At 32.2% G+C, this 27,543-nt stretch overlaps 1 protein-coding gene across 3 annotated transcripts in view; it reads right to left on the reverse strand.

Moving 5' to 3' along the window:
• Positions 1-27,543, reverse strand: part of LOC141449047 (uncharacterized) — an 82,813-nt gene that overhangs the window by 14,355 nt on the left and 40,915 nt on the right. For all 3 annotated transcript variants that reach the window (XM_074118074.1, XM_074118075.1, XM_074118076.1), the window contains 2 exons: positions 13,420-13,580; positions 1,477-1,562 (listed from right to left, as the gene is read on the reverse strand). In XM_074118074.1, coding sequence (XP_073974175.1) covers positions 1,477-1,562; positions 13,420-13,580 — 247 coding nt within the window. The remainder of the gene's footprint in view (positions 1-1,476; positions 1,563-13,419; positions 13,581-27,543) is intronic.

Genomic DNA, 27,543 nt, shown 5'->3' on the forward strand with positions numbered 1-27,543 from the left:
TTACAAGTTGCCTTTTACTCAGCGTTCCTTATTTCCGGAATTATTCCCCAATTAATCTTTTGGTGATTATTCATCATTTATACGTTACTAATCGATGGTTTAAATGTAATATATGAATTAATATTCGTGGTAAAATTGAGCTAAATTATCATAATTCTTAATAATATTTTTTGTTACAATTGAAAAAAAAAGAAAGAATAATCAAAGTTTTAGATACAATATCAGTGATATAATTTATCTACAAAATCATAAAATAAATTAAATAGAAAAACTCATTTCCTGCTTTATACAGAAATAAAATATTGTATAATTATTATTCAGAATATAACAGTACTTTATTTTTTTAAAGAAAAGGTAGAAGTATAATTATTGAGGAACATGTTTGTACTCGTTTGTCCTCCAAAAACAAATCTTTAATACGTATGGTAGGAATGTAATTTCATTTTCAAGACTTTACAGGCGTTTCCAGGCAACAATAACTTTCAATTTTGAAAATACATTTTGTATGTATTTAATCGAGCGAAGCTGCACATTATTAAAATGTTTAGCAAACTAGAAATTACAGCTAAGAAAGTTGGAATTAATCTGACTTGCAGGTTTCAAACTTTACTTGATGTAGCGGAAACTCTAAAAATTATGTTATTCCCTAAAAAGACTTTATTTTAAAAAGGGTTTGTTTATCTAGAAAGACCTACAAAGTCTCATTTACGGTTTCCGTATATCTAAAAACATGAGGTTGTCTATATAAAACATAGCATTTGTGAATCTAATAATAAAAATGAAATTACAAGTATTATACTTAGACCAGTTTAGATTACTTGGTACTCGTTATCATTAGTGGCCTATTTACTTTGCAGACTTTAAAGGACAGTAGTCGTTAGTCTAAGGAAACTGCCCAGCACGGATGCCAAGAATCCCAGTGGAACTGATCACTCACTTATGAATATTAATAACAAAAACATTATTTCTTTGTTGGATTTGCAAACTATTTCTACCAGGCATCGAAGCAGAAAATTGTTTTCACAAAATTCCGTAGATTCTATGAAAGTTATAACTTCTTATCAGCACAGTTAGCCAGAAGTAGATTGTATTTTCCCAACTAAAGAATGTATTCATGCTGAAGTCAGTAATGCACTTATTGTAATAATAAATAATGAATAAATGAAAATTGCGGCAAATTTTAATAAAGATTATAACTACCAGTAAAATTATATTATAAAGAGTTAGTAAACCTTTATAATATTAGAAAGTGGGTTCTTTCTCGGAGACGAATCAATATGCAATTGTTCAAATTCTACAAAAGAATAATAAGATGGTAATATATTAGCAAATTACAAAAACCTAATTTAACTTCTAGGCAATCTTAATTCTGAAATGGAGCAGTAACCATCTGTATTTATTAGGCTGCTCTTTTCATAGTTTAATCAAAAATTGTATAATTCAGGTTATTTAATGGAATACAAAAAATTTACATACCCAGCACTATCTCCAGCTGAGAGTCCTTCATACTTTGCTCTTGCTCGTTTCGAAGACTGGGCGTTGTCGAGAGATATCGCCAATGCCTGTAATAAGAAATATCACAAATTGAAGATCAGATCGCAATCATAATAAAATATTAATTAATCATGGTTATAAATGGCTTTAAGATTGGCAATTACATTACATGATAATAAATGGCTGTTTACAGACAATCCATATCAACACTACTAATTCATAGACCAAGTAAGGAGAGATACGTTTGGGTCGAGATAGATAGATCTCCAATTAGATCCTGTATTAATTGAAACCTAAAGGCAGCAATTTAATTAGTTCTTGCGAGGAAATGAAGATACTTTTCATCTTTCGCACCGTAATCTTGGTAACCACTTCGGACAAATAAACCTAGCCGAGAAATCCGTTAAGGAGTTCTGAGAAACATGCAAGATCAGGAAAGTGTCTTTTATTCAAAACAAATGCATCCGCTAAGGTAAGTCAATGAGGCTTAACCTTTTAGAGGAAGACCCTGAGACCTACTCTTGCAGTGTTTTTGATACCGGTTGGCCAAGAGGATGAGTGCGAGTAGAATATGACAGTAGACTTTTAACAACAGCTGAGCCCAATGAATACACACCAGAAATAAAAGCTCTTATAATTGTCTGGGATAACAACAAATTTAAAAGGTACTTTATTACTCTTGAGTCATTATACTCTAAAACTCTAAAGTATTGTAGTTATTGGAATTGAAATCTCTTATTCATGAAAAGAAAATTGAAATGGAGTTGGCGAAGTGGGCATTCAGATTTCAACGGCATAACTTCAGGATATAATATACTCATAGGGCATCAAATATGGAGGACATCTTCTGCCTAGACCAGCCTGTGCTAGCTCTTTGAGGCAAGGGCCACTTTCATTGAACTCATGGCTAGGATATTATGAGTGATTTCATCCGTTCAATAATCCTCTATTTTTGGAGGATTCTTCACAAAATCAATTTTATCTCAAACTGAAAACATTTAATGCAGGGCGGATGAAGCCACTGCAATTGTTTTACTTTGCTCAATTAATGTTAATTACTTGTAATTAAGTTTAATTTTATTTAATTATTACTATACTTTTTTGCAATAATTACTGTAATACTGATCCAATTGAATACATTTATAAATAAGTTTTACTTTAACAATACTTTTTCAAAACTATTTGTTTACACCATAGTGGGATATAATAATCTTCAAAGATCTATGAGTACAAATAAAGAGCATTTAAATACAATGGTTACAGTTCAATAAGAAACATTGTTGATTTACATACAAATATTTCATAATATGATAATCGAGTTCTGCGATTGGAATGTAACTGACATTCAGTGTGATTTCTACACGGGTTTTTTGTGAATAGGCTTTAATATAAAATGGATATTAGTATTAATCAAATTATTAAATTAGTGTTAAATGAAATTAAAAAACAAAAAGTTGAATCAAGTCATATTATTTACAAACCTAAGATGAATATATGAATATGTTATATGGATATGTTCTACGAGTACATAATAATTAGCAACTACATTGTGCATTTAGAAGTAACAAATTATTTGAATAAACACTATTGGGTACGGGTTTGGAAGTATATAAACGAACATAAATAAAACCGATCCGATTTATTTTTATCGCGCATTAAGTCAAAACTATCTATTAACGCCAAAATTGATACAATTTGAATAGGAATTATGATTTCTTTTTTTTTTTTAAGTGATTTTGACAAAAAAAGACTTTGAAAACAGAAACAACTCGAATCTAACGAAATTTCAATTTGCAACCCCTTCTTATGGTGCGCAGTTAATATAAAGCAAATACTGGCATTGGAATCGATTACTAGTCTTTAGTAGTATACTAGAGCCAAGGTATGAACAGTCAAGGTATATGTTACAATTTAAAAAAAGAAAAGAAAAAGAAAGTATTTATGGAAAAGAATAACCTTCTTATGGTGCGCAGTTAATATAAAGCAAATACTGGCATTGGAATCAATTACTAGTCTTTAGTAGTATACTAGAGCCAAGGTATGAACAGTCAAGGTATATGTTACAATTTAAAAAAAGAAAAGAAAAAGAAAGAAAGTATTTATGGAAAAGAATAACCTTCTTATGGTGCGCAGTTAATATAAAGCAAATACTGGCATTGGAATCAATTACTAGTCTTTAGTAGTATACTAGAGCCAAGGTATGAACAGTCAAGGTATATGTTACAATTTAAAAAAAGAAAAGAAAAAGAAAGTATTTATGGAAAAGAATAACCTTCTTATGGTGCGCAGTTAATATAAAGCAAATACTGGCATTGGAATCAATTACTAGTCTTTAGTAGTATACTAGAGCCAAGGTATGAACAGTCAAGGTATATGTTACAATTTAAAAAAAGAAAAGAAAAAGAAAGTATTTATGGAAAAGAATAACCTTCTTATGAACTACCAACGTTTATTTTAAGTTGACTTTTAAAGTAATTCTGGTAAAAATCAGTTCAACATTTTCATAAATTCAAAACACTAATTATATTTTGCTATGGAGTGTAAACAATATTTGTTTATGTTGCTTTACTTTTATTGATTGTATTTGACCCAATAGATCTACTATACTTATTTGCGAAAATATTTATATTAAAGAAAATTCAATGACAAATATTCCATAGATAATTGTAAATATAAAGTGCATAACGGGCGCCACCTTACAATTTAAGTACATCAATTGTGCAACTAACATAAATGTTTCTTATTAGAAAGCCTAATTTCTCAATAGGTCACATTCTACAATGTACCAATTCGCAAGGGCGTTACACCAATTATAATACATATTACTATTGTCTGGATTGTTGGCTCACCAGAACAAAACAATATTCATTGTATACTTGTATTTTCATACTACAAAAACCTGGCGATAGAAATCTATCACAATATCAAAAAGATGTATTCAGATTAATTAACTGATATTAACAGAAAGTCGGATCTGAGTTTTTACCAAAGTGACAGTTTTTGAGAACTTCTAGAACAAGCAAAAAAAATGTTATTTTTTGCAAGATGTGATTGAGAGTGAGAATAGAAAACCTCAAAGATTAAAGACAGAGAAAGTTCAAAATTAGTCCCATTTTTAATTGCTCTAATCAATGAGTCCAAACTTTTCTGTTGGATGCCATGAAAACAGTTCTTCTGGCTCTTAAACCGTGTTCAAGAAGACGATTTTTTTATAGGTTCTTGGTCGCACCGAATACAAATTGAGCAGTAGTAGAACGATCTCTGCCAATTTCAAGAGAGAAAGCAGTGCTGCCCCCCGTACATGTCAAATGTCTTTAAACAATTGCAGGAGAATGCGTACGGCCAACTCCGCGACGGGAGTGAACCAATTCTAAACGTTTCTGAACCTTCCAAGTACTTGGGCAGTAATTCTAGTTAATGTTATCACACACTTGAAAAATCTAAAAAAAAGTAAATCTTTGATCTCAATGATGAGATCAACATTGTCTTTTCTTAAAGGTCAATTTTAAATAATAAAAATAACTGAATATCATAAATTTGGCAGACAAAGAAGTCGAGCACATCTTTCGTTCTGTAACAATAATAATAATTTTAATGATAATAATAATAAATAATAATAATATTTTTAAGGCAGTTCTTTAGATTATCCCATTCAAGCTTGAGTAGTATAGTTTAAAGCATTGATGTAATTTATGTAACTTCTCTTGTGATTTCTCTACAAGAATTTAAAAGAACATTAATTGCAATACTAATTCCGAATAGTTTCGTAAGAAAAAAACAACGGTATTATTTTCTGTCATGAATCATGATCAACCTACCTAAATTCTTCAACCTGCCTTTACGGTTCTTTCAAGATATTTCAAGATAATTCCATATATATTCTCATAAATTACTAATTCATGACGGAGGTGTCATTAATATCAAGATACGGTCTAAATGTTAGTTCTTAAATTATTTATAATTATAGGGTGAAGGGACCAGTAATTGACTGCTTAAGAAAAAATTCGAGTTTAAGATAGAATAACTTCCGTTATTTTGGCTCCAGGTGAAGGTTGTAAAATTGTACCGCTCCAGTAGGATGTATTTTATTTTATTAATATTTTAAAAGCAGTAAATTCGATCTTTATGTCAACCAAAAATGATTTTTTTTGGAAGTATGTCAGTGACCCAGTAATTGACATAGCGAATTTTCGGTGGAACCAGTGTTTGACATGGGGTGGGACCAGTAATTGACATACAAATATATTCATGAAACGACATAAGGTATGCATTCAAAATCACTTTTAAATCTAAATAAATCACCTAAATCACTTTTTCAATTGGATTTATAACAAAAATTAGTCTTATTCATAATTAATTACAATCAGTTTTTAAATAGGCAAACCTAAATAATCTAATATTTTTTCAACATTGCCCTTTTTTATGCAGTTTTTGACGACCAACCCTTACACAACTGTCCTACCGGACAATTTTAATTAAGTCTAAACCAAGACAGGTAATTTGAAGAACAGCCCTTACTTTCAATAGTACCAAGGAGATATTAGCTAAAATGCTTGTTAGATCGTACACAATGTCTGTCGGCTCGCTTTTATCTCTTTCTCTCAACTCTTCCGCTCTCTTATCCTTTCAAGTTTCCGCTAAATATTTTGTTACTTAAACCCTTTTTTGGGAACTTTTTTGGTTCTCACTTTACCAAACTACCCTCTCTACTTCCGATTAGACTATGTGGTCACATCCTTGTTTCATTCATTCCGCCTATAACGCTGCTACCGATGGCATCTACGCGTCTTTGGGTTCGAGTTGTTGGTGCTTTCTAGTGAACCAAATTTCTCCTAGCTTCCCTTCTTTTGGAGCGCTTCGCTAATATTTTCCACAATCTGCGCTGCCAGTGTCATTTGCTTCGAAACCAAACTATCTGAATGTAATTCATTCTTACTTTCTGCATCTATTCAGTATTTTATTGTTTATTATTACTGAGTTACCTCTTGGGCACATGTATATATACATTGTGTGCACGTTCATCGCGTCCCGCAACAGGTTGTAAGCATTCGCACTTATAACAGTAATAAATAAATGAAACGTCAATGAAGAAACAACTAGATTAAAAAATATATATCTGTTATTGACTCTTTAACTTGGAAAGGATAGGTATTAATATACACATACCAACAAATAAACCACTGATATTCACATAACTAGGTAACCAATTGACAAAAATATGTGTTATTAAAATAGGCACACCATAAAAGAAAAAATGAATGAAAAAACAAAATATTCTTTCGGAATACATAGGAAATGAACATCATAATATATCTTACGTAATTGATAATTAGCCACTTGAAATCACAAGCCATTTGAAAACCTCACACATCAACGGTTTTATTAAATTGGTAACGTTCTCCATAAAGTAGTACAGGGCGATCCAACCTTCACCTATTTGGGAATTAAAAATGGTTTTCATACCGATTTCATTTTTTTTTACTACAGTTTAGCCTATTTAGCCTATGGGATGCTATATATTCGTCTTCGGTCAACATGTCTGTTAATTGGTAAATACAATAGATCTTACAAACATTTTTATGTTATTAATGTGTAACATCACAAAGTCACCAACTCTCCACGTATGTTTGATTTCGCACCTGGTATTTCTCTTGAGGGAGCTTCATTTTTCCCCTGGCCGTTTTATTTGATGGAATTCTATGGTTCAGCCATTTCCTCCCTTTCTTCTTTGTCATGTGGCTGGGACCCAAAACTGAGGGAGAATGAGAGATTTTCCAACTCCGATAAGTGGGCGTCGTTTTTATCAATCACGTAGGTCTCGTGAAGCTGTTCGGCGATCACGATTATTCCAGTTTGTTGTCCATACATTGTTGTTCTCTACAGAATAATCATTCTGCATGCCCTCTTGAAATAAGGCGTACATTTGCTAATTCATTAATTTAAACATATTTTGTTGGAAGTTTTACTATTTATTTTGCCGATTTTTATCAATGATTTTATTTTACAATGATTGAATTTTTAATTATAATAAAATTTATCAACCTATCTTATCATTTTCCCAGGATGTCAATCACTGGTCTCAAACAAAAAAGCTGTAGGACTAGTAATTGACATACATGTCAATTACTGGGCAGATTGCCGTTTCAAGGACCAGTGATTGACAGCCCCAGTTTAATCCTCAATGCTTCTTATAATTAAAAAAAAAACTACATAAATGAAATCTACAAGTAATACTAATTATAACAGAACATTGATAACCACACGAATATATGAACAAATAAACGAAAAATAAGAAAAAAGGAAAATTATTTTCTTATCAATCCTCCTTAGCAACGGCTTGTTTTTTCCTTGATTTTGAACTTTTAACGCAAATAACCTTCCACTGATACCAAGGAACCTTCCAATAATTAATATTTTTCTGGAACTGCTGCCCAAAGGCTTCTCAATAACGAAATTGAAAGAATCACCACTAAAAACGGCTCATATCCCTTATAATACCAGTTTATTTCTGGTATGTCAATTACTGGTGCCCGGTCAATTACTGGTCCCTTCACCCTAAATGTTAAAATTCCTTTATTAAAATTAGCATTTAAAAAATTAAGAGTGAATTTCTATGAAGAACTTTTTATAAACGAATTAAAGAGACGAAAAACATTTAATGTGGTGTCCATTTTTCTATTTAGTTTTAAGTTTCTATTTAGTTCAATCAAGTTTAGTACGTGAGAAGCACTTATACAGTAAAAGCTCTTTATTCGCGGGGTATATGTTCCATAAATATGCCGCGAATACAGAAACCGTGAATACGGAATGGTAATTTATATGGGATTATAGGGGATACGTTCCTAGCTGACAAAATAAAAAAAAAACTAATATATAAAAAAATCAATTTAATTGAAGTTTTTGAACATTTTGATTAATTATCTTAAGGCTTAGAATTTTGAAGAATTTTGTAATTTTCTCTTGCTTGGCAGTTTTTAAAAGCTTTTGTTTGCAGTCAAAGTTTGAACTTGCCACTACAACTACCATCAGGTTCTTTAAAATGAGCGTAAAGATACTTTGCCTTCTCCCGGACCATTGGACCACTCAGGGGCACCCTTTTTTGGATGCGGTCTTCGATCCATAATGACAACGCCACTTCCATTTTTTTCTATTGCTGGATCACGAACAATTGCTTTCATTCTGTGCGTTTACATTCTCAAAAACACCGATCGCGGCGAAGGCGGCTTATGTCAAAGTCCTCGGCGATATCATTTAACAACATACTTTAGGCAAAGTTGTAATACTAAGATCTATTTTACTTTTTTTATTAGTCCATTTGTCGGCATTTACAAAGGATATTGGGTTGGATACCTATTGGAATTCTTTTATTATCATAGTGTACTTCCGCGAATATCCGCGAATATAGGAATTGGGTCGCATTTTTTTAATCCGCGAATAGTGAAAACGCGAATGAAGGAAGCGCGAATAAGGAGCTTTTACGGTACTAGAACATAATTGTACTTCTGCAAAATTTGAACATTGGCTTTGAAAATGAAAGGCACACGAAATGTAATTTAAACAACTTTATTAATGAATTGCAGAGAGAAGTAAGAGCGAAAGATGCATAGTTTCTCACCAGACTTACACATAATGTAGAGCATAGTTACAAGCAAAGTAACTTTTCTTACTTACATTAAACTTATTATACAGATCAGAGTCACTCTTCTTGACTTAAGGACCTCAACTCGGCATATTTGTCTCCTGTGTACCCTTTGTAGTTTAAGTGAAATCGAAGATTTGTACACTTCATTAAAGCATTTTTTCTAAGTTATTTGAATAATACTTATAATACACAGTATGTTGATGGGATGGTGAGGACTGGTTATATATTTTATGTAGAAAATGTCCTACATTATAGAAAGTGGTTAAGGGAAGAATTTATGCAGTTAACATCATTCTTTTTTTTTTCTAAAGGATTAAGTTGTCAATTTTAGAATATCTGTGTTCTCCATTTCTTTGAAAATGAGTTATTCCAATTTCAATTTTAAATCGGCAGAAGGATTTAATGCTGATAAGTGCCAGGAGTAATTTATTTTTTACTTTGTAATTTACCCTCTTAAGAATTTGTTTTAATTTAATTTTGTTTAAGTGTGTGTGTATAGTAAAATAAAGTAATTGCCTTTTTTTCACGCGAAAAATAATATTTTTTCCAGTAAATGAAAAGTAGCTAGCTAAATGCGGGTGTCGAACTGGGAATCATCTATTTACAATCCCACTATATATAACCACTTGTTTGAATATATATGACATTAATGTATTTTTTTTTTATTGTTTTTGCAAATAAACGCCCTATCTTTTTATTAAATTTCTTTCGTTCTCTCGTTACAGACAATACTGGCCATCACCGGACAGTGAGCTGTAGGACGCTCCTAAGAAGAGAATATCTAAGGATCAATAGATGGATTCTAATCCGTAATCACTGCGTTAGTATCTAGTATTCGCTACTCACCCAGCTAATGCCTTCCCTCGCTTCGGTGGTACATTGCTAAAATTTGGCACGCACTATTATTATTGCTGTTATTATTATAAGCACAACATCCAACAAATTTTAAGAAAGTACGATCTAAATTTGCGAGACCTGCCAGTGTGGTTTATTTATTCATTTAATATTATGCTTAGTACACAAAGCAAGAAATTTAGTACAAATAACGACAAATAAAACAACTTAAATATTACATTCTGTTAACAGGAGGAGACCCTAACTAAAAGTAGTCAACGAATTCTTCAGCGAGGTTTTTTCTCTCGCCCTTTAATTAATTTTACATAAAAACCTAAGCGAATAAAGTTAAGATGACTAATATTTTTCAGGTAGCAGAATTATTCGTATTTTCACTTTTTCAAGGAGAATGGCGGCTTGGCGAGTTTTGGATGAATTCACATCAAAATATAAGATGAATAATAACAGTAGCAATTAATGTTGCTGAGATCCTCAAGTCTGCAAAGTATTTTGTATTTCAAAAGTAAAATTTTGAGGAAGATTTATGTCCGAGTGGTAACAAGTGATCTGTTGAAAATAATAACTAACAGGAATTCTTCGAATTATATCAGAGTGGCAACAGCATCCATTTCAATAATGCGCGTTAAACTGAATAGTTGGGCCACTTAATTAAAGGTAAGATTCAAGAATGTTTTTTACAAGAAAGAGAATTTGACCCTGGAGGCGTTGATTGCAGGACATCAGAAAGACCTGAGAACGAAGGCTGTGACGAACTGGAGAGAAAAGGCAAAGGACAGGAATGTCTGGCGACTTGTTGTGAGGGGAACCAAGGCCCATTCCTGGGGCTCTGCATTCATTGACAATCACTAATACGATTTATTTTAAACACTGGCTAATTGTGTCCACAATAAAACTGAAAACTTTTAAACGGAAAGAATAAATTATGTTCCCACAAAAGCATGTAGTATATTTTAAAAATAAATGAACATTCTCACGAATTGTCAATAATAAAAAGAGATTCTGAAACACCTCCACAGTTGCTAAGTCTGACCTTGACTTGCGGATCTACTTTTATATCTCGCCTACTTAAAAAAGTCGTCTGTTGTGTTCACAGATTTCAAAGAACCAACAGTAAGTTTAAAAGGTGATTGTAGGATAAACGTTAAAAGTGTACAAGATGAATATACAGGATAAAAGTATTTTATGTTAGCCAAAGAACGCGTCACTAGATATTGCTCCAAATCAGTTTTCCAGATTTCTATCTCGGAAAAAAATTAACTTAACGACAGCTTCTGTTGATATTGTTTCATATAATTGGACAAAAACAATATATATATGTATATATTTACATACAATAAAATAACTTCTTTTAGGCATTCTCTACGAACTAAAACAGGTATTTTCTAGAAACAGATTTTCCAGCCTAAAAGAAAATTCACACGATTACATTAATTCCTCTTACTCACGGAAGGAGAAAGTAAAAATAATGGCAGTTGATTGAAGGAGAACTTCATACCAGTTGTGAATTATGAACAATAGACTGAACTATAACGAAGCTAAATAGTAATTCCACATACTCATCATAAGATGAAGAATTATACAGGAATGTCTTTCTAAAAACTCTAAATGCCTTAAGATCAAATTGATAGTTTTTTTTTAAGTATAATGAACAAAAATTATGACATAAATGTGATATGTTTGAAAGTTCAATGGAGTACACTCCCTTGAACGTACATGTACTCAACAGAGCGTGATTTACGTTTTGATGGTATTTTAAGATATGTAGGAAATGTCTCATCAACTAGAATCTATAATAAAATGACGGTTACTCTGTCTTTAATGTGCAATAACCTCTAGCTCAGACAAGTTTAAAGTGTAATTGAAGAAAAGATATATTCAACACTAATTCTCCCTTCTTTCATGTACTTTTGTTCTTAATACTTTTGATGGTCTCAATTTTATGCTCAAACTCAAGCCTTTGTGCTTCGAGTAAAATTTGAGTGTGTTCTACTCGTACCATACAGAATACCTTATTTTCTTTCGACTACAAAGGTAAAACAAATTTAACATTTTTAAAGAAAGATTTTGTTGAGATGAGTCTGCTTAAAGTTAACAAAAGCCTGAACACATTTGAAGGGATGCTAGGAATCAAATTTAAAGCCCTTTATTTGGAAATTACATGCTATAATTTATGAAAAACAAAAATGCCTTTTTAAGTGGGATTGCTGCCATATTAAAAGCCATTAAAATTTCTGTTATGCGGACAAACATAAAATACTAAGCTCGCGCAGGATTACGGTTGATTTGTTTAAAAGTAAATGATTTAAAAAAACATCTACTTTTTCATACATCCGAGGAAGTTGAGAGCTCCAAATAAAAACTGGGATAATAACTGTGAATTCAAAATTACTTTTCAAAACAAATTGAATTGATTGAGTGGAATGCTCCTGCTAAATTAAAGACAGAGAGATCACATCTAATTTATGTCAAACTAAATAATACAATGAACTCAGAAACCTGCTCCAAAATTGCTCACAATCTGCTTCACCCAATATACTAAGAAAAACCAACTCTGTTACTGAGCAGTTTTCACTAACTATTAAAAATAAGAGAAAGTTGAAATAGAACAATAATACTTTAAAAAAATTATCATTATAAAAATTATTAAACAATGTTTTGTATGGATTCAGTGCAATGGCTAAAAGTATGGATTGTCAATGAAAAGTCTTCTGTTCTTTAATAACACTTGTAAATAAACAATTTCCGTCCAACATTTACGTTCCTCAATCAAATGAGACTTCTCTGGAGGCTTCCTGACCTTCATCGGCTAAAATACTTAGTGCTTACTTCAAATGTCTTTTAGCACAATCAAAATCAGCGTCCGCATACGTTTTCCATTAGAACTGCTTTCTTGTTTAAAGCTAGTACTTACTGAGATGCAACGCTTTTAAAAACGGAATAGTATTTTACAAAATAAAATGACTGCAGCCGGACTCTATTACATTAAAAGCTGAACTATCGCTTCTTTTTCATGCACTTCTTTCAAAAGACCGACTGCCTCTTTTTTAAGATTAGTTGCTGGACGTTCAACCTGACCTAGTATCTGCGGTTGAACCAATTAATAATTATTTTAAATAAATAATTTTGATACCAACAAAACTAAATTTAATGGAATGAAGTTCTGTGGTGTGCCCCAAATGCAGGCCCATGTTACTATATTAACATTAAATTTAAATAATTCGAGTTTAGGCTGCTTCAAATGAGTTAACATGTTCAGAATGCTTCCATTCTTCGCTTTATTCAAACTTATTTGAATCTGTAGTTCTTCGAGACAAGCTGCATTAGCTAAAACTGTAACAAGGTCCACTAGACTAATTAAGTTACTCTAAGCTTGGTATAAAAGCTTAAGTAATAAATCTTTAGATCATTATCAGAATGAAATAACTTACCTTGACAGCATCATTTAATCTTCCTTTTGTTGGTGGTTTGTCCAATTTCAAGTAGAAACCATCCAATCCTCGATGTGGATGTACATTAGCATTATTCTCTTTTGTGAGAATCTTCAGCCTTTTGTTTTTCAATTTGAACTTTTCAACCTGGTTCAGCAGACCTATGGACAAATAATGTGATAATATTAGCATTTTAGTTGGCAACAATTCCTGAATCAATTAAGTTTTATTAATTTCACGCACTGAAGCCCTTTCACTGTACAGATTTCTTTATTTGTATATATGCATAAATTGATGAAATAAAAATTGCAATTCTTTCGATTTGTTATAATTTCGAAAATTCTATAAGTGAATAGCCAGATTAGTACAATCTTCACTGTTTAAGTGGTTAGCACAAATTGTAATATGGACCTTATAATCGGCCACCAAAATAGGAGGTAGAATGTTCATGTTTTCCTCGCTTGTTCGAGGTGTAAACAGAACAGGTCTTTTGTTTCCAAGCATCAGTAATAAAACATCAAATATTAGAGCTGCTGAAAAAGGCTGGAATGTTCAGAAATCGTCCTTTGAAGAAATAATGCATATTTTTTCAGGCGGGCTATACGTAAAATTACCAAATTAGGTTTAATGGAAGGTGGTGACTAGCAAACATTCTCAACCTATTTATCATTCAAAGAAAACTAAGATCTATTTCTAGCTACTAGTACCATGATACTTCTTAACATTACAGGCCTTGTTTCTAACCGCTCTATTACTATGGCGCCTACCTTTGGAGAAGATCAAAATTTTTGTCTTTTCGAAGAGTAACTGTTATTCTTTTCGAGAGAACTTTTACGCCGAAAAAGTACTTTTAAAAGCAGCTGATTACCACTCTATCGATTTTCGTTCTTGAATCACGACTAACATTATACTCATCTATAGACAGGATTTTCTTCTTTTCGAAATTTGAGCACCATATTGAAGTCTACATGTATGCATTATTTATTAATATCAAAATTTATTGGAGTAAAAATTTAAACCACTAACATTCTCTGTGGATAGCAAAGAATGTCTGAATAACAATAAAGAAATATTTTACAAATGCCATCTGTCTCATGTTGGTGTAATCTATTATAATCCATTAAAAATTCTGACAACGTTGCTTTAAACATAATATAGTACAATCTGGGTCAAAGTATTAATGTTTTATTCAAAACTTTCACTTCTTCATAGAAAAATAAGTTTTTAAATATTTTTACATTCGTTATAATTTTTGATATTATATCATTTTGCATACAGTAAGGTAGCTCACAAAGTGAGTAAATTACCTTTAATTAATATTGATTACTTCAACAACCGTTATTGTTATAAGTTAAATATTCTTCACTGGGGTAATTAGAACGCACTATTGAGGGGTTGCTGCAGGAGGCTTAACTATGAGTCCACCACAAGGAGCTTGGAGAGAGGAAGGTGATGTGTAACGTTAGCAAGCTGTAAAGATCTCCATCGTACATTTTCAACTGTCCCGGTGTTTTTTTTTAACTTTAAAAAAAGTTAAAGTAATGGCTACTTGCTTCCAGTTAGCTACATTCCAACTAGCGTGTAGTGGCCAAAAGCAAACGCAATGAATTTCTAATGGTTGCACATTAAATAAATCCAAAGCATTGCAGATACGCCCCCACAAACCAGACAGCTATTATCGCGCTCACGTTGCAGACTTTGCGTTACTAAATACTAACACCATCAGAGCAGTATATTTGGCTACACAGCTTACATATCGAGAAATAGACAGTTAATAAATTTTCATTTATTTTTTTAATTTAAGGAGAGTCCTGAATGTATAATTGCAAAACTAGTACTAATTACTTGCACTTTGTATCCTTAGATAATATATTGATAAGATCTGATACTTGGATAACTAGAGTTTTGCATCAAAATTGGTACTACTAAATAAAAAATATTTAATTACGAGCTAACACCCAAAATCTACTAAAAATATGTAAAATTATTTCATTAATTACCCAATTATAAGGTTTTCGCTTGTAATCCATTATTTCGAAAACAAAAATCTATTTTGATTTCACTTAAACTAGAACTTCGTGGGTGAGAAGCTTATATTATTTACTTATGTGATTAAAAGATAGTATTTTTTAGACATTATATAGAGATGAGTGAAAATAGACTCTGCAAGAACTGGTAGCCAAATTGTAATTAGAAAACATCAAGAAACTAAATTTTGGTTTCAGTATTTTTGAAAATATACACTATCAACAATCCAAGTCTGAAAAACAGGATCAGCTGATTGTGAAGAGAATTTGAACACTCTTAACGATCAGTGTAACCAAAACCTATATCGTATCCTAAACTAGGAATGGAATCTTTTGAAACGTGATATTTTTTAAAATCTGATACAAAACGCATTTGTAGATTTATTGAATAGGTAATGGAACTACAAATCAATATCTAGCGCCCAGAGCGGTTGAAAGTTGAAATTGGTGAACATTAAAAGTCTGTGCCTTGCGGCCAGTCTTCCATTCTAATGAAATGAGTTTTAGCACATACTCAGATGAAACTAGTTCAAAAACCTTTCTAGATAAGTAACTCATTCACTATTTAGTTTGTTTACGACTAAAGAAAAAAAGGTTTCATAAGTTGTTACTTTCTTTTTCCTTACTCCCCTTCACTTCTTCCCCATTAAGAAAGGAAACGATTGAAGTCTTGACAAATTTTCATTATTAAATTTTCCCGGGAAATATATTTTGTTTTTAATTTAAGGCGCATTGACTGAAGTAACTCTACTATTACAGCAGAGAGAACTCTAGAATTGCTCCAGATATTCTTTATTTGGCTTTTATACAATCTAGTTTTACAACAGAATTTAACGTACGTTTTTATATCATCACATGGCAATTAATGCTAGTAACCACTACTACATTGCATCTGCTATATACTGCAGCACTATTACATTGACATCTGTAGTCAATGTAGTAAATAAATGTTTTGAGTTCAACTGAATATAAAAAAACTATTCAATTGCAAATTGTGCAGCCAAAAAAGCAAAAGCTGCAATATTTTAAAATTAGTTTTATTCCCTTTAGGGATCAATACCACTTCTTGCCAATTTTGAAAAACGCTTTCATCGATTTCTCCCTTTCAACTTAATAATACTATGCGCATACAAAAAAGCTCCTTTTTTTTATGAGGAACACTGAAGTGGTTAAAATAGTCGTTTCTTTCTCCTTCAATAGTAATAAATTTAAAGTTTGGTGTTTTTTATCACATGTACCCTAGAACTGCAAGTTAGCCATCCTAATAGCACCCACCCTAATGGATGAGATATCGGCTGTTCGTTTTGTGAACATAGTAGGACGTAGGTGTGCTTTTTACGACCTCTCTCACGCTTTAGTATAAGTTTATGGGAAGCACCTCTGTTCAAAATGATTGTCCTTAAATCTCTTTTACAGAGCCTTCGAGACAGCGAATGATTCACCATCGTAGGGAGATAATCATTCAGAGAAACAACATTAAATTCACTTTCTCTGGTCTGGTAATAGGTTCAACAAGACAGAGCATAAATGATGCATAATGCAGTTGTACGGATTCTCACCTTTACAGAAAAATCAAAATATTAGTAACTTATTTCAAAATGAATCTCCGGAATCACATGATTAGACGATCTACGACTTAAGTTCTTTTAGTAAAATAATAAAATCAGTTAAAAGTTTCATAAAAAATACTATATGAAATTGCACAACACATTAAGATAGAACCAAAAAAACTTCTCATGAAACACAAATTACAAATTAAGAAGGGCAATTAGCAGTTGACACTCTTTAAATTCTGCATCAAAACATATTATGTAAAGAACTAAATAGTTACTCATCAGCGCAACCAATTTCACCAAACAAAGCAGAGAATGAGTTAGTGGTTTTTGGTAAAAGAATTGTGATGTAACATTGAACCGGAATTGTCGGACTAAAGACGCAACAAACCTCCTAATATGGTCATCAACACGGTGCCGAACTAGTCGCTTTGACAGGCTAATATACCAGAGAACAAGAATTCGACCTCAACATATTTTTATAGTCCTTTTACATAGAGCTGATCAAAATGATCTTTATAAGATTTAAGAATATTTTCCATTGGTAAAGTATATATTTTTTATTCTATCAAGAAAAGTGTCCTTGTTTAATGTTCATCAATGTGGACTAGCAGCTTACATGATATTGAACTAATTCAATCAAGATTCTTGCTGATAACGCCTTAATGCTTCCCGTTCAAATAGGGTTTATGCCATATTACTTAGACTAAAGTATTCTGTTCAAATTTTAATATTTTAAAAATATTCTTATATCAGTTAGTAAGGTACAAAATGGGTGATGAAAGATACAACTAAATATAAAGTTAAAAAGCGCAAATTTTTGGAAATCACGTCCTTATCCTGGCAGGTCCTTTAATTTAACATTTCTCTTTTTTGTATAATTGTAATTAGAATAAATTGTGCTGGCGTTAATGACCTGTCGATGCGCTAAAAAAAGAAAATAACTTTTACATAAACACTAATGTTTCTTCTATATGAATTTAAACTTCTAATTATATCGGCTTTAACTACACTTGGGTCCGATGGGACTCTTTAAAACGCCTTCCATTGACGTATTTAAGAGAACTATTAAGAGTGTTTTTAATTAATTTGCTCGGAATGTTTGTTGGTTGAAGTTCTTATAGAATAGAATGTATTCGTCCATTTGCTGTGATAGTACTAACTGGAAAGTATTTTATCCAAATGTTTTACTTGCTCAACGTTTAAGGCTAACGCTAAGAAATTATGTTCTTCACATAAAACCTTTTATGAAAACCCATATATTCTAAGAGAATAATAGATTGTAATGATTATTATCAATAAAAAGCCAAATTTAAACACTCAATTAAGGAGAGCTGGGCTGGAAGTGAATTTGACTACCTCTGAAAGATATCAGTGTTGGAGAAAGCTTTACTCTGTTTTTTGGGAAAGGAGCCTTAAGCTTTTAAGGGAGTGGTGATCCCAATTTCTCAGTTCAACTCTTGTCTCACGGGTACTCCTGAGAGAAGTAGACACCAAGAATTGGGTGAGTTGGGTGAGATATGTTTTCCTGGAAGAAAGTAATGTGCAAGAATGGTTATCCCAATTTGAGGCTATCCGATAGCAGGAATTTCCATTTCTGTCGGCTCCTTTCTATTCGGACTTTCTTAGAGGATGTTCCATCACTGAAGATGCTGCAGGGTTTCAGTTACCACAATAATGGTTCATAATAGATCTAATTAAAAGACGCAGTGCAGAATACTTCGAAGACAAAAAAAAATTGCTATAGGATAAATCCACTTGTTTTCCAAGGAATCAATGACTTTTTTGGTAAATTACTAAAACATGAACAGAATACTTAAACAGACAAATGAAGAAAGGTTTTCTATTTCTTTTTTTTTTCAATCATTAATTCTTATAATTATTCTATTAAGTTTTTCATAATTTATTTTTAATTATATAAAACTCCCATTTGTTTTTATTAATTGATTCATTTTTTGCTGTAAATAAAATGTTGTTTAATATTCTGGACTGAATCATAATTAATAGACAAACTGTTTAATTAATTTCTAGCCGTACATATTATATAAGTTATCGTGCACCTCTTAAGTTATTTTCTACACCTCAATCATAAAATAATAGGAAGCACCGATAATAAAACTTCTAATTCTTCTTCTTTTAAACTAATTGTCATAAAATTATTATAACATGAAATTAGAAGGCAGAGCAACTAACTTATGCTCCTACGGAAAAAAACAGAAACATTAATTTCGATATAAATACTGGTAGATAGAACAGAAAAATGTTACGACTAAATTCTCTTAAAGAACGAACAAATTCTAATTAATATTTAATGATAAGAATTTATAAAAGACAGAGAAAATTATTACCTTACAATTATTGCAAAGTTCTGTAACTAATATTGCACATAAAAATAAGAAAAGTAACATAAAAATGATTAATACTTTCAGCCTTAAGATTACAAAATTTATTAAAATCATTCATGTTTTTTTGTTTTTTATATTTAAACCAACTGGTAGCTAGTTCAACCTCGGGCATGGCTAATTTAAAATAACACGTAGGCCTCAGACAATGCGAAACACTATCCCACACTCAACTTGGGATTTGTTGTCTGTAGACGGACATTATGATTAGTAGGAACAGCAGGAGAGCAGATCCCACTGCTTTTGTCTTGTAACTACTCATTAAATGTTACATAGTGATAAGTTATAACAATTAGCTGATTATAGCGCACTCTTGCAACAAAACTTGATTACAGGGGGAACTGCGTGACATTTCAATGGAGTCCAATCAGAATAATATACCATGTAACGATTATTAATTGTTGATTTCTCTTTCACTTTATTTATACGATTACACAAACCGAAATTTACATATGCAATGCGAATAAAAGATTTGTGGCAATAACATAGCGCATTATTGAACGCAGGAATTTTACTTGCACGACAAGAATGTTGGGCCATTTTAACGTTCCAAAGCGTTACTTCTACAAATCGCTCGCCATCAATTAGTTTCCCCTTTCAGTTTCTTCACAAGAAATTTCTATGCTACGGGTTACCGTCAGGAAACTTTTAAAATACTCACACAACCTTCACTTTCTTTGCTATTCTTTTTGCTTCGTCCATTCCTTAGTCTCTCACTTCTCATTTTTGGTTCTACTCATCTAACAATTTTTTACAAAATAATACCAATTTACCTTTGAGAGACCCTTGTAGCCTGTAAAAGGGAATTTACCCTCGTTGTCGGAGTAGAAAATCCTATTTTTGCCATTCCCTTTTTTATATTATGATTATTCTTCAAAAACCGGATGACGAATACCTGCCTTGTTAACAATTAGCGTTTCATTTAAGAGTTTTAATTTAATAATGACAATGCCATCATTCCTTTGCTCAATTGGAGTAGAGTAAATGAAGTAAAATTGACTTTTTCAAGCGATACAACAACCTACCAGTAAGTTATGGTTGTGGACAGGGGATATGGTAACCAACTACAGTTGAATCTCCCTCTGGACCACTCAATATAATTTCAAGATTTGATTGAGCACCTTCATTGAATTCAATAGCATAACTTATTTCAGTCTGGCGATCTACTTTGCTCCTCAGCAACTCTTGTTTCTTGATACTTTATTTTGAGGTGACAGATAATATAACGTGCACAATAACTTTTTTTTCTCTCTCAATAAAACATCAAATTATAACTTCCAAATAGCAGCTCTTGTAATTTGCAAACAGCCTCCTCTATGCCAGCCGTTTGTTAGAAATCCCATGTAGTTTCGAATCATTCAACTGCGCTCTCAATTGGGTGATTGCACTTTCTCACGCATTAAAAGTATCATGGTCCGAAACAGAAACAAAAATTTAAACAGTATTTGAAGGGAAAATGTTTTATATAAGTCACTGGCGCAACGATAGCTGAGCAGTTAGAGGCGACGCCGCAAAGGTAAAATATTGTGATACTGGGTTCGATTTTCAGTGTTGGCCTAGCAAATTTTTTAAATGGTAAATGGAAGAAGTTTATACAATATTAAAGTACGAATGCTAGCAGCCATCACACCTCATTTATAGTTCGACTAAAGTCAGCCTGAAAAAAAATATGCACTACTTTAATCTCTCAGGATCGTTATTAAATGGTTTTGTGCGCATCTGACATGAGTAAAATGGTTTTTGAAATCTATGGAACTGCTTAGTTAAAACCTAACATCAATGCCTCGAATCTTAGTATGCGAGCTTCGTTAACAATAACCAAAAGTACTTTATTAATAATTAAAGTTCTGTAGTTTGTCATTTGTCTTACTATAATTGTACACAAAAGAAGAACTAGCAGAAAGGTAAAGTGTACTAATATATTCGCACATCTGATGTTCACCAAACTTCTAGGTCTCACGATTTTAAGGTAACAAACAAGAAGATAAATAAAAATGGATTTGTATACAGATTTTTGGTAAAAAGTTGATTCATTAAAATGCAATAAATAACAGGAATAACTCAAGTACAATAAGTGTTCTGCTGAAAATATGACTTTATGAGTCATCTAATTCTATTGTAAATTCGGCAGTCATTTGTATTATATGTCATTCTAAAATAAGAAAATGGAAGGCCAATGAATACAGATTCTTTTATATTTCACTACAGTTCATTAGTGTACACACAGTGTCCTGAGCGAACAGTTGTTCTGGTGAATATGAACAGAATGGAGCAACCACTTTATTTGTAGAAGGTCAAATCTCAGAGAACGGTTTTTTTAAATACTTATTAAAATTATTATTCTAAGATGGTTTAGTTCGTTTTTTAACATATTAACTATTTCTTAACAAGTATTTCATGGATAAAATTCCTAATTCATTATTTACTATGAATTAAAATAGGGCAGGATATGTTTTGTTTAAACGTGCAACATCTTTCAAAAGTTGAATTCACTGATTTAATAATAACTTTTAATACCAATGAAGTTTTTCCAACGGACATCGTGAAGCTTAATTTTTCAAATGTAAAAATGGCACAGAGTTGATACATGAAACCATTGGTGAAAATCCCTAAATTGCTTCGAAATATGATTCGCAAGGATGTGGTTCTATAACCAGGGTGAACAATTCAAATTAGATTTTCTATTCTTAGAAACCTCATACTACTCACTGTCCGGTGATTGGAAGTGCGACCTACCAATGAAAAATGGAGTTCAGTACAGCTTCACTTTAAAAGGCTCCAGCGAACTTTAGATATTGAGATATGAGTTTGCAGGAAACCATAATGAAGGATCAAAAATTTAGAGTTTCAATTGAATCACTTATTGCGACAGAAAAAAAGGTTAATGGAATAATATTTTATTAACAAATAGAATGCATTCTAGATAATATTATCTAATACAGTAAATGAGATAATTATTTACAAGTGTCAAACACTCAACACTTGTGTGAATTACATTGAATCAAGAACATGTACTGTTAATAAGAGACAGTTACAAAAGGAAATGCAAATATATCGTGGTCCTTGCTCTACATCCAACTGTCGTGCTGAACATATTCTTGTGTTTAGTTTTTAAATTCAAATAAACTTTCAGCTAATAGGGTATTTGTAATAAATTAAAGTAGAAAGTTTTTATACATAAATTATTAAATACTTAAAAATGTAAGCAGGGCAAAATAAGACACGCGTTTTTATCACGCACGTTGGGTAACTTGTGACCCTTATGGGGAAAGGTCAATCAGTTAGCACACACCCGATACACCTACGTCTTTAGAACGATTATAGAGGACCGCTACATTTTGTCCAACCCTCCGATTTGTCTCAGCTAATATATAAGTTAATAAAAGCATGAAAAACAAGCCAGTATCAGCGAGTCTGGTGCAAAAGGACACTTATAATTGACTGTTCTGTTAAAATTTCCTGCTGTAATTCTGAGATATACTTCTGAGATGACACCCTAGCGCCAAGCTTTTTTCTTTTTATCTCAGACACTTTTTTATCTCGAAATTTCGTTCGTAGTTTCAGGAACTTCCTTATGAGCCGCTCCACTTCCATTCTCACCTATCCGACTCCTTTCTAAATAATTTCAGTAGAGTACACAAATTTAGCTAGTAACGTAAAGTTTTTTAAAAAGAGATCTAAGATAACAAAGCAAAAGTTTTATTCCAGGTTATTATTTAGTAAAAGTTCATATTCCTTATGATTACAAAGTATTCTTACAATTATCGCCATTTGAGAGAGAAGTTCCAGGTTGACCGCAAAAAATCCGACAGCAAAATCAAGAAAAATTGCCGTAAAAAAAATGAGCAATAATGGACGACGTTATTAGCGTAGCCTAGTTCTGAACGACATAACTAAACTTAACAGAGGATGTACTGCCATAATTGGCTCCTTTAAAAGTTTGACAAGAAAGGGATTCTTCTGGATCTCATCCCAACAGAGCAATAGTTACAATTTTAGACCTTGAAACTGTATTTTTCTCTCTGAATATCTCATCCCCTTAAAATATGGGTAATGTATGACGGCATCCATTGAAATTTCTTTTAAGGAGTTTCTTATAGCTCACTGTCCGGTGGATATTGTTGTCTGTCACGAGAGAACACTGCCAGAGGCTCAGCAGTCCACTGAAAAAAGCTCCAGGCGGCCCCAATGATCTTATATGCTGACGCGCCTCCTTATTATTATTATTATTTGCATATCCTTGAAGCTATTAATCCAGAACATTATTTTTGTGTTTTTGATAGTTCGCTCAGTATGAATTAGTTCTGAAAAAGGAAAGGCTAATTATATCCTTCCTTTTCTTACACATTCGGTTACCTACTTCTAATTCTTATCTGTGATCAACCTTGGTTCAAAATAAATCTAAAATAATGATAATTCTAAATAAGTCGTCAAAAATTCAGATACAGAATAAAAAACATAAACGCTATCCGAGAATATCCTTTCTTCACAATTAAATAACCATTTTAAATACAAATAGAACTCTTTGAACATGTTTCTTCTTTCTCTATCATTTTCCTGACATTCCGAGACTGTGCATCTAGTCCTCGATTATCTTGGTATGTGGATGCAACGGGTTATTTCTTTTTCCAACTTTAATAAAATATGTTCCGAATATAGCATGTCCAAAACGCAGCCCATATTGTTTTAATTGGAAGACAATCTCCTTGTAAAATGACCCCTAGTCTTGTGCAGTTCAGCGAACACTCCCTTTGTTTACATCGAATTCATAGCTTGTTATTCCCGTCTTGTTTTTCAAAAGTGAGAAATGGTGCTTTGTCTGGTTTATACATTATATGTCTGGAATAATATTCATTAAAATATGTTAGTTTGATTCTTTTTTTCTGAAACTGAACATTAGTCAATTAATTACTCTGACAGCATCCAACTTAGAAAATGTGAACGATTAGATTTTCAAGAGAATAATGTTGTTAGTGGTAAACATCTATACATCTGAAAATCAAATACAAATACATAAAGAGCAAATGTACGTGGGAAATGGGGTTTGTTGGAACAACAAAAGTTTATATTACATAAACCTTTTTTCATTATTTTTATCAATTAAAAAATCAGTAAGAAATAGCAGTTATATATATAGGCGCCAAAAGAAATATCTCTAAGACTGGACACAACCACGCATTGGATAAGCCCACTCACTAGCCGAGAATAATGGCAAAAATAAAAGAAAACCGGATCCTTTATATGGCCACCTTGCTTGGGAGAATATTCATTCAAGGAGAAGGAAATGACAAACAAGACTCAAAGCGCAAAGAAATATTTAAAAAGTTGAAATAAAGAACACAAGGTTAAAAAAAGAAAAGAAAAACAGATGAGCTAACTGTGTTGTTTTACAAGAAACTGTACCACTAAGGTTTGTTTCTCCATTTTTACTCTTTCATTACAGATAGATTTAAGATAACATTGATGACTACCAATAAAACCGGCAATGGGAGACGATCTTACCTCAATCCAAACATAATATGCATTTTTATTACCCAAAGTTGTGACTAATACCTACTTATAAAGGCCAAGGACTTGTTAAAAACTTATTGATATAACATTGACAACTCTAGCTATTAACTCACACCAAAGAGTTACATCCTTTCCAGCAAAATCTACGAATTACATAAACTCAAGGAGAACATCTTATGAAATTAAAGATCTAGAGTAAAACCACATACTATTTGCTCTTTTAACTATTCTCAAGGATCGAGCTTACAAATTTTCTGCAAACTCCGTAGATTTGAGTCATATTTTGATTCTTAACATTACTACAGTTTGTAACCAACATTGCACCGAAATTAGAAGTTGCTAAAAGGGAGTTTATTACAACCGATTCCAGGGAACTGCTCAAAAGCCTGGTAGCCATAATCGAGAATGTGAAACATTTAATAACTCAAGAGATTAACTAGATTTTAGCGACCCTTTTACCAGGATTTAGGACCGTGAAATGCAAATGTTCTAAGGAACCTACCCTTTCCAATTCCTAGAAATATACTGAATGGGCATTTCCAGAAAGAACGTTCCGAATAAAAACTGCGGATTTCCTAATAAACAATTAGTTGAACAACTTAAAGAAAATCGTAGACGACAAAACCTATTCATTATTGACACTTTTATTCAGCCTATTTGCTTCAGATTTGGAAATTACTTTCATATTAGGTTTCATTGTTATCGAACCCTTAAATTTTAAACATGAGCACTAGTCTCGAACAGTGATATCCAAGATAGCCGGTCGTAATTTCAACATGCCAATGTTTCTCTGCTTGCCACTCTGCCATCTTAACACTGGCCGAATATTTTTGAAAGGATAAAGCACTTCAGTATCTCACATTCCCAAACTCGCCAAACACGAATTGATGAATGATGTTAGAAACTAATATCAGCAACACTCTTGCAAAAACCGTGTCTCAGTATTCCACCTGGAATAACACTTACCACACTTTCTCACAAATAACGGCCTTTTTCTTTAAATATAAGTATATAAATTAAAATGAGTAAAATTTAAGGTCAATGGCATCCGGAGTCATTTCACTAAGTGTACTGAAGTCTCTGCATTGTAATGCATACGAATACTCGTAATAGCACAAATCCTGTCTTATCCATGGTGTTCCTCCCGGAAATAATTCTCTTGCATTAAATAAACGAATACAGCCATATTCAAGGCACATAATGCAATCTACTTGTTAGCCTACACCAGCGCTTAATACACCATTTCTTTAATCAAAATTGATGCAGTGTGAACTATTTCAAACTACTATTTTACCATGCTTAAAAATACTATGTGATATTCAGCTACCCAATACTCAAGCTTACTTCTCTAGTAGCATTGGTACCAGCAACGTTGCAATTTGTTTTAGGATAACCTATTGCATAAAGACATCTTCACTCTCCTAAAGTAGTTGAAAAATCCCAAGGAAAATGGGAAGATCAGGAACCAATCAACAGATTTACTGCTTATGGAACAAGGCTTATGGGTAGTTATTACAAGATCTGCCACTTTGTATATTTTTTTAAAAAAAGTAGATTTTACTTGTTTAAATTACATTTTAATCTTCTAGTTACCACTACGGTTTTATTGGGCTAAAAATAATAGTCACGATACTTAATTCAACAAAAGAGGCCGAAATTCAGCAATATTCGAACTAATCTGAAGTGGTTGGAAAGAAACTCAAAAAGAATGCAAAATAAGTTGTAGTTAACAAAGGCGTAGACCAAGTGGGAAACGAGCGAAACCCCCTCAGTGGAAAAATAAAACTGCCAAAACGTGGTTTTTGACGTTAATAAGTAGGAGTTGACCAAAAATTTCAAAAAACAAAGTACATGATAAATCTTATGCAAAAATGTTTTTAACAATAAATTTTGCATATTTGACAAGTTTTAATAATATTAACATTTTAGTATTTTTATATCAAGCAACTTTCATTTTCATCTTTGATCAAACCAAAAGCAACAGAAAGTAAAATAAACTAGTGGGTAACTTGTACTTGAAATATGAGTGGGCTCAGAGCCTGGCTAGTTTGCCTCCGTTTGAACCTCCGAACAGCAATGCCCACGCTTGCCTATTCTTAAATTAATCTGTGAATCCTCTAAAATATGCAAATTACAACAATACTTCTAGTTTGCATTGTGCTAATTACACATAAAAGTTTAGAAGAAAATGGTCCCTCAATTCAAGCACGATCTCTTCTGAATACTTTAGAACTTTCTCCTAAAACCATTGTGAAGAGAGCCAACAGATCTCTCCGATTCAGGCTGAAGAAGATTCTATTCTCTTGCCTACCGAAATATAGTCATTACACATGGTAAACACCACTTAATCAGTAAAACTCTTATTCGGATTCATGTATAACATTTCGCCAATTTTTAACATTAAGTACCAATCACATAAGCTCCAATATATTGGGACTGGTGATTCAACCAGGAATAAAATACTATTTATTTGTCTTCAAGAGATTGTAAATTGTTTCCCCACTTTTTTAAAACAGAACTTATAAAAATAAAAATGTATAACTTACATATTTTCTTAATTTCTGAAAAGCATCCATACAGCAAAATTTAACTTTTCAACATTATGCATAGGGAACCTTGAAGATTGACTAC

This window comes from Rhodnius prolixus, unplaced genomic scaffold (assembly GCF_049639745.1).
Source record: "Rhodnius prolixus isolate KJV_2025 unplaced genomic scaffold, Rpr scaffold_2, whole genome shotgun sequence".
NCBI classification, from domain to species: Eukaryota; Metazoa; Arthropoda; class Insecta; order Hemiptera; family Reduviidae; genus Rhodnius; species Rhodnius prolixus.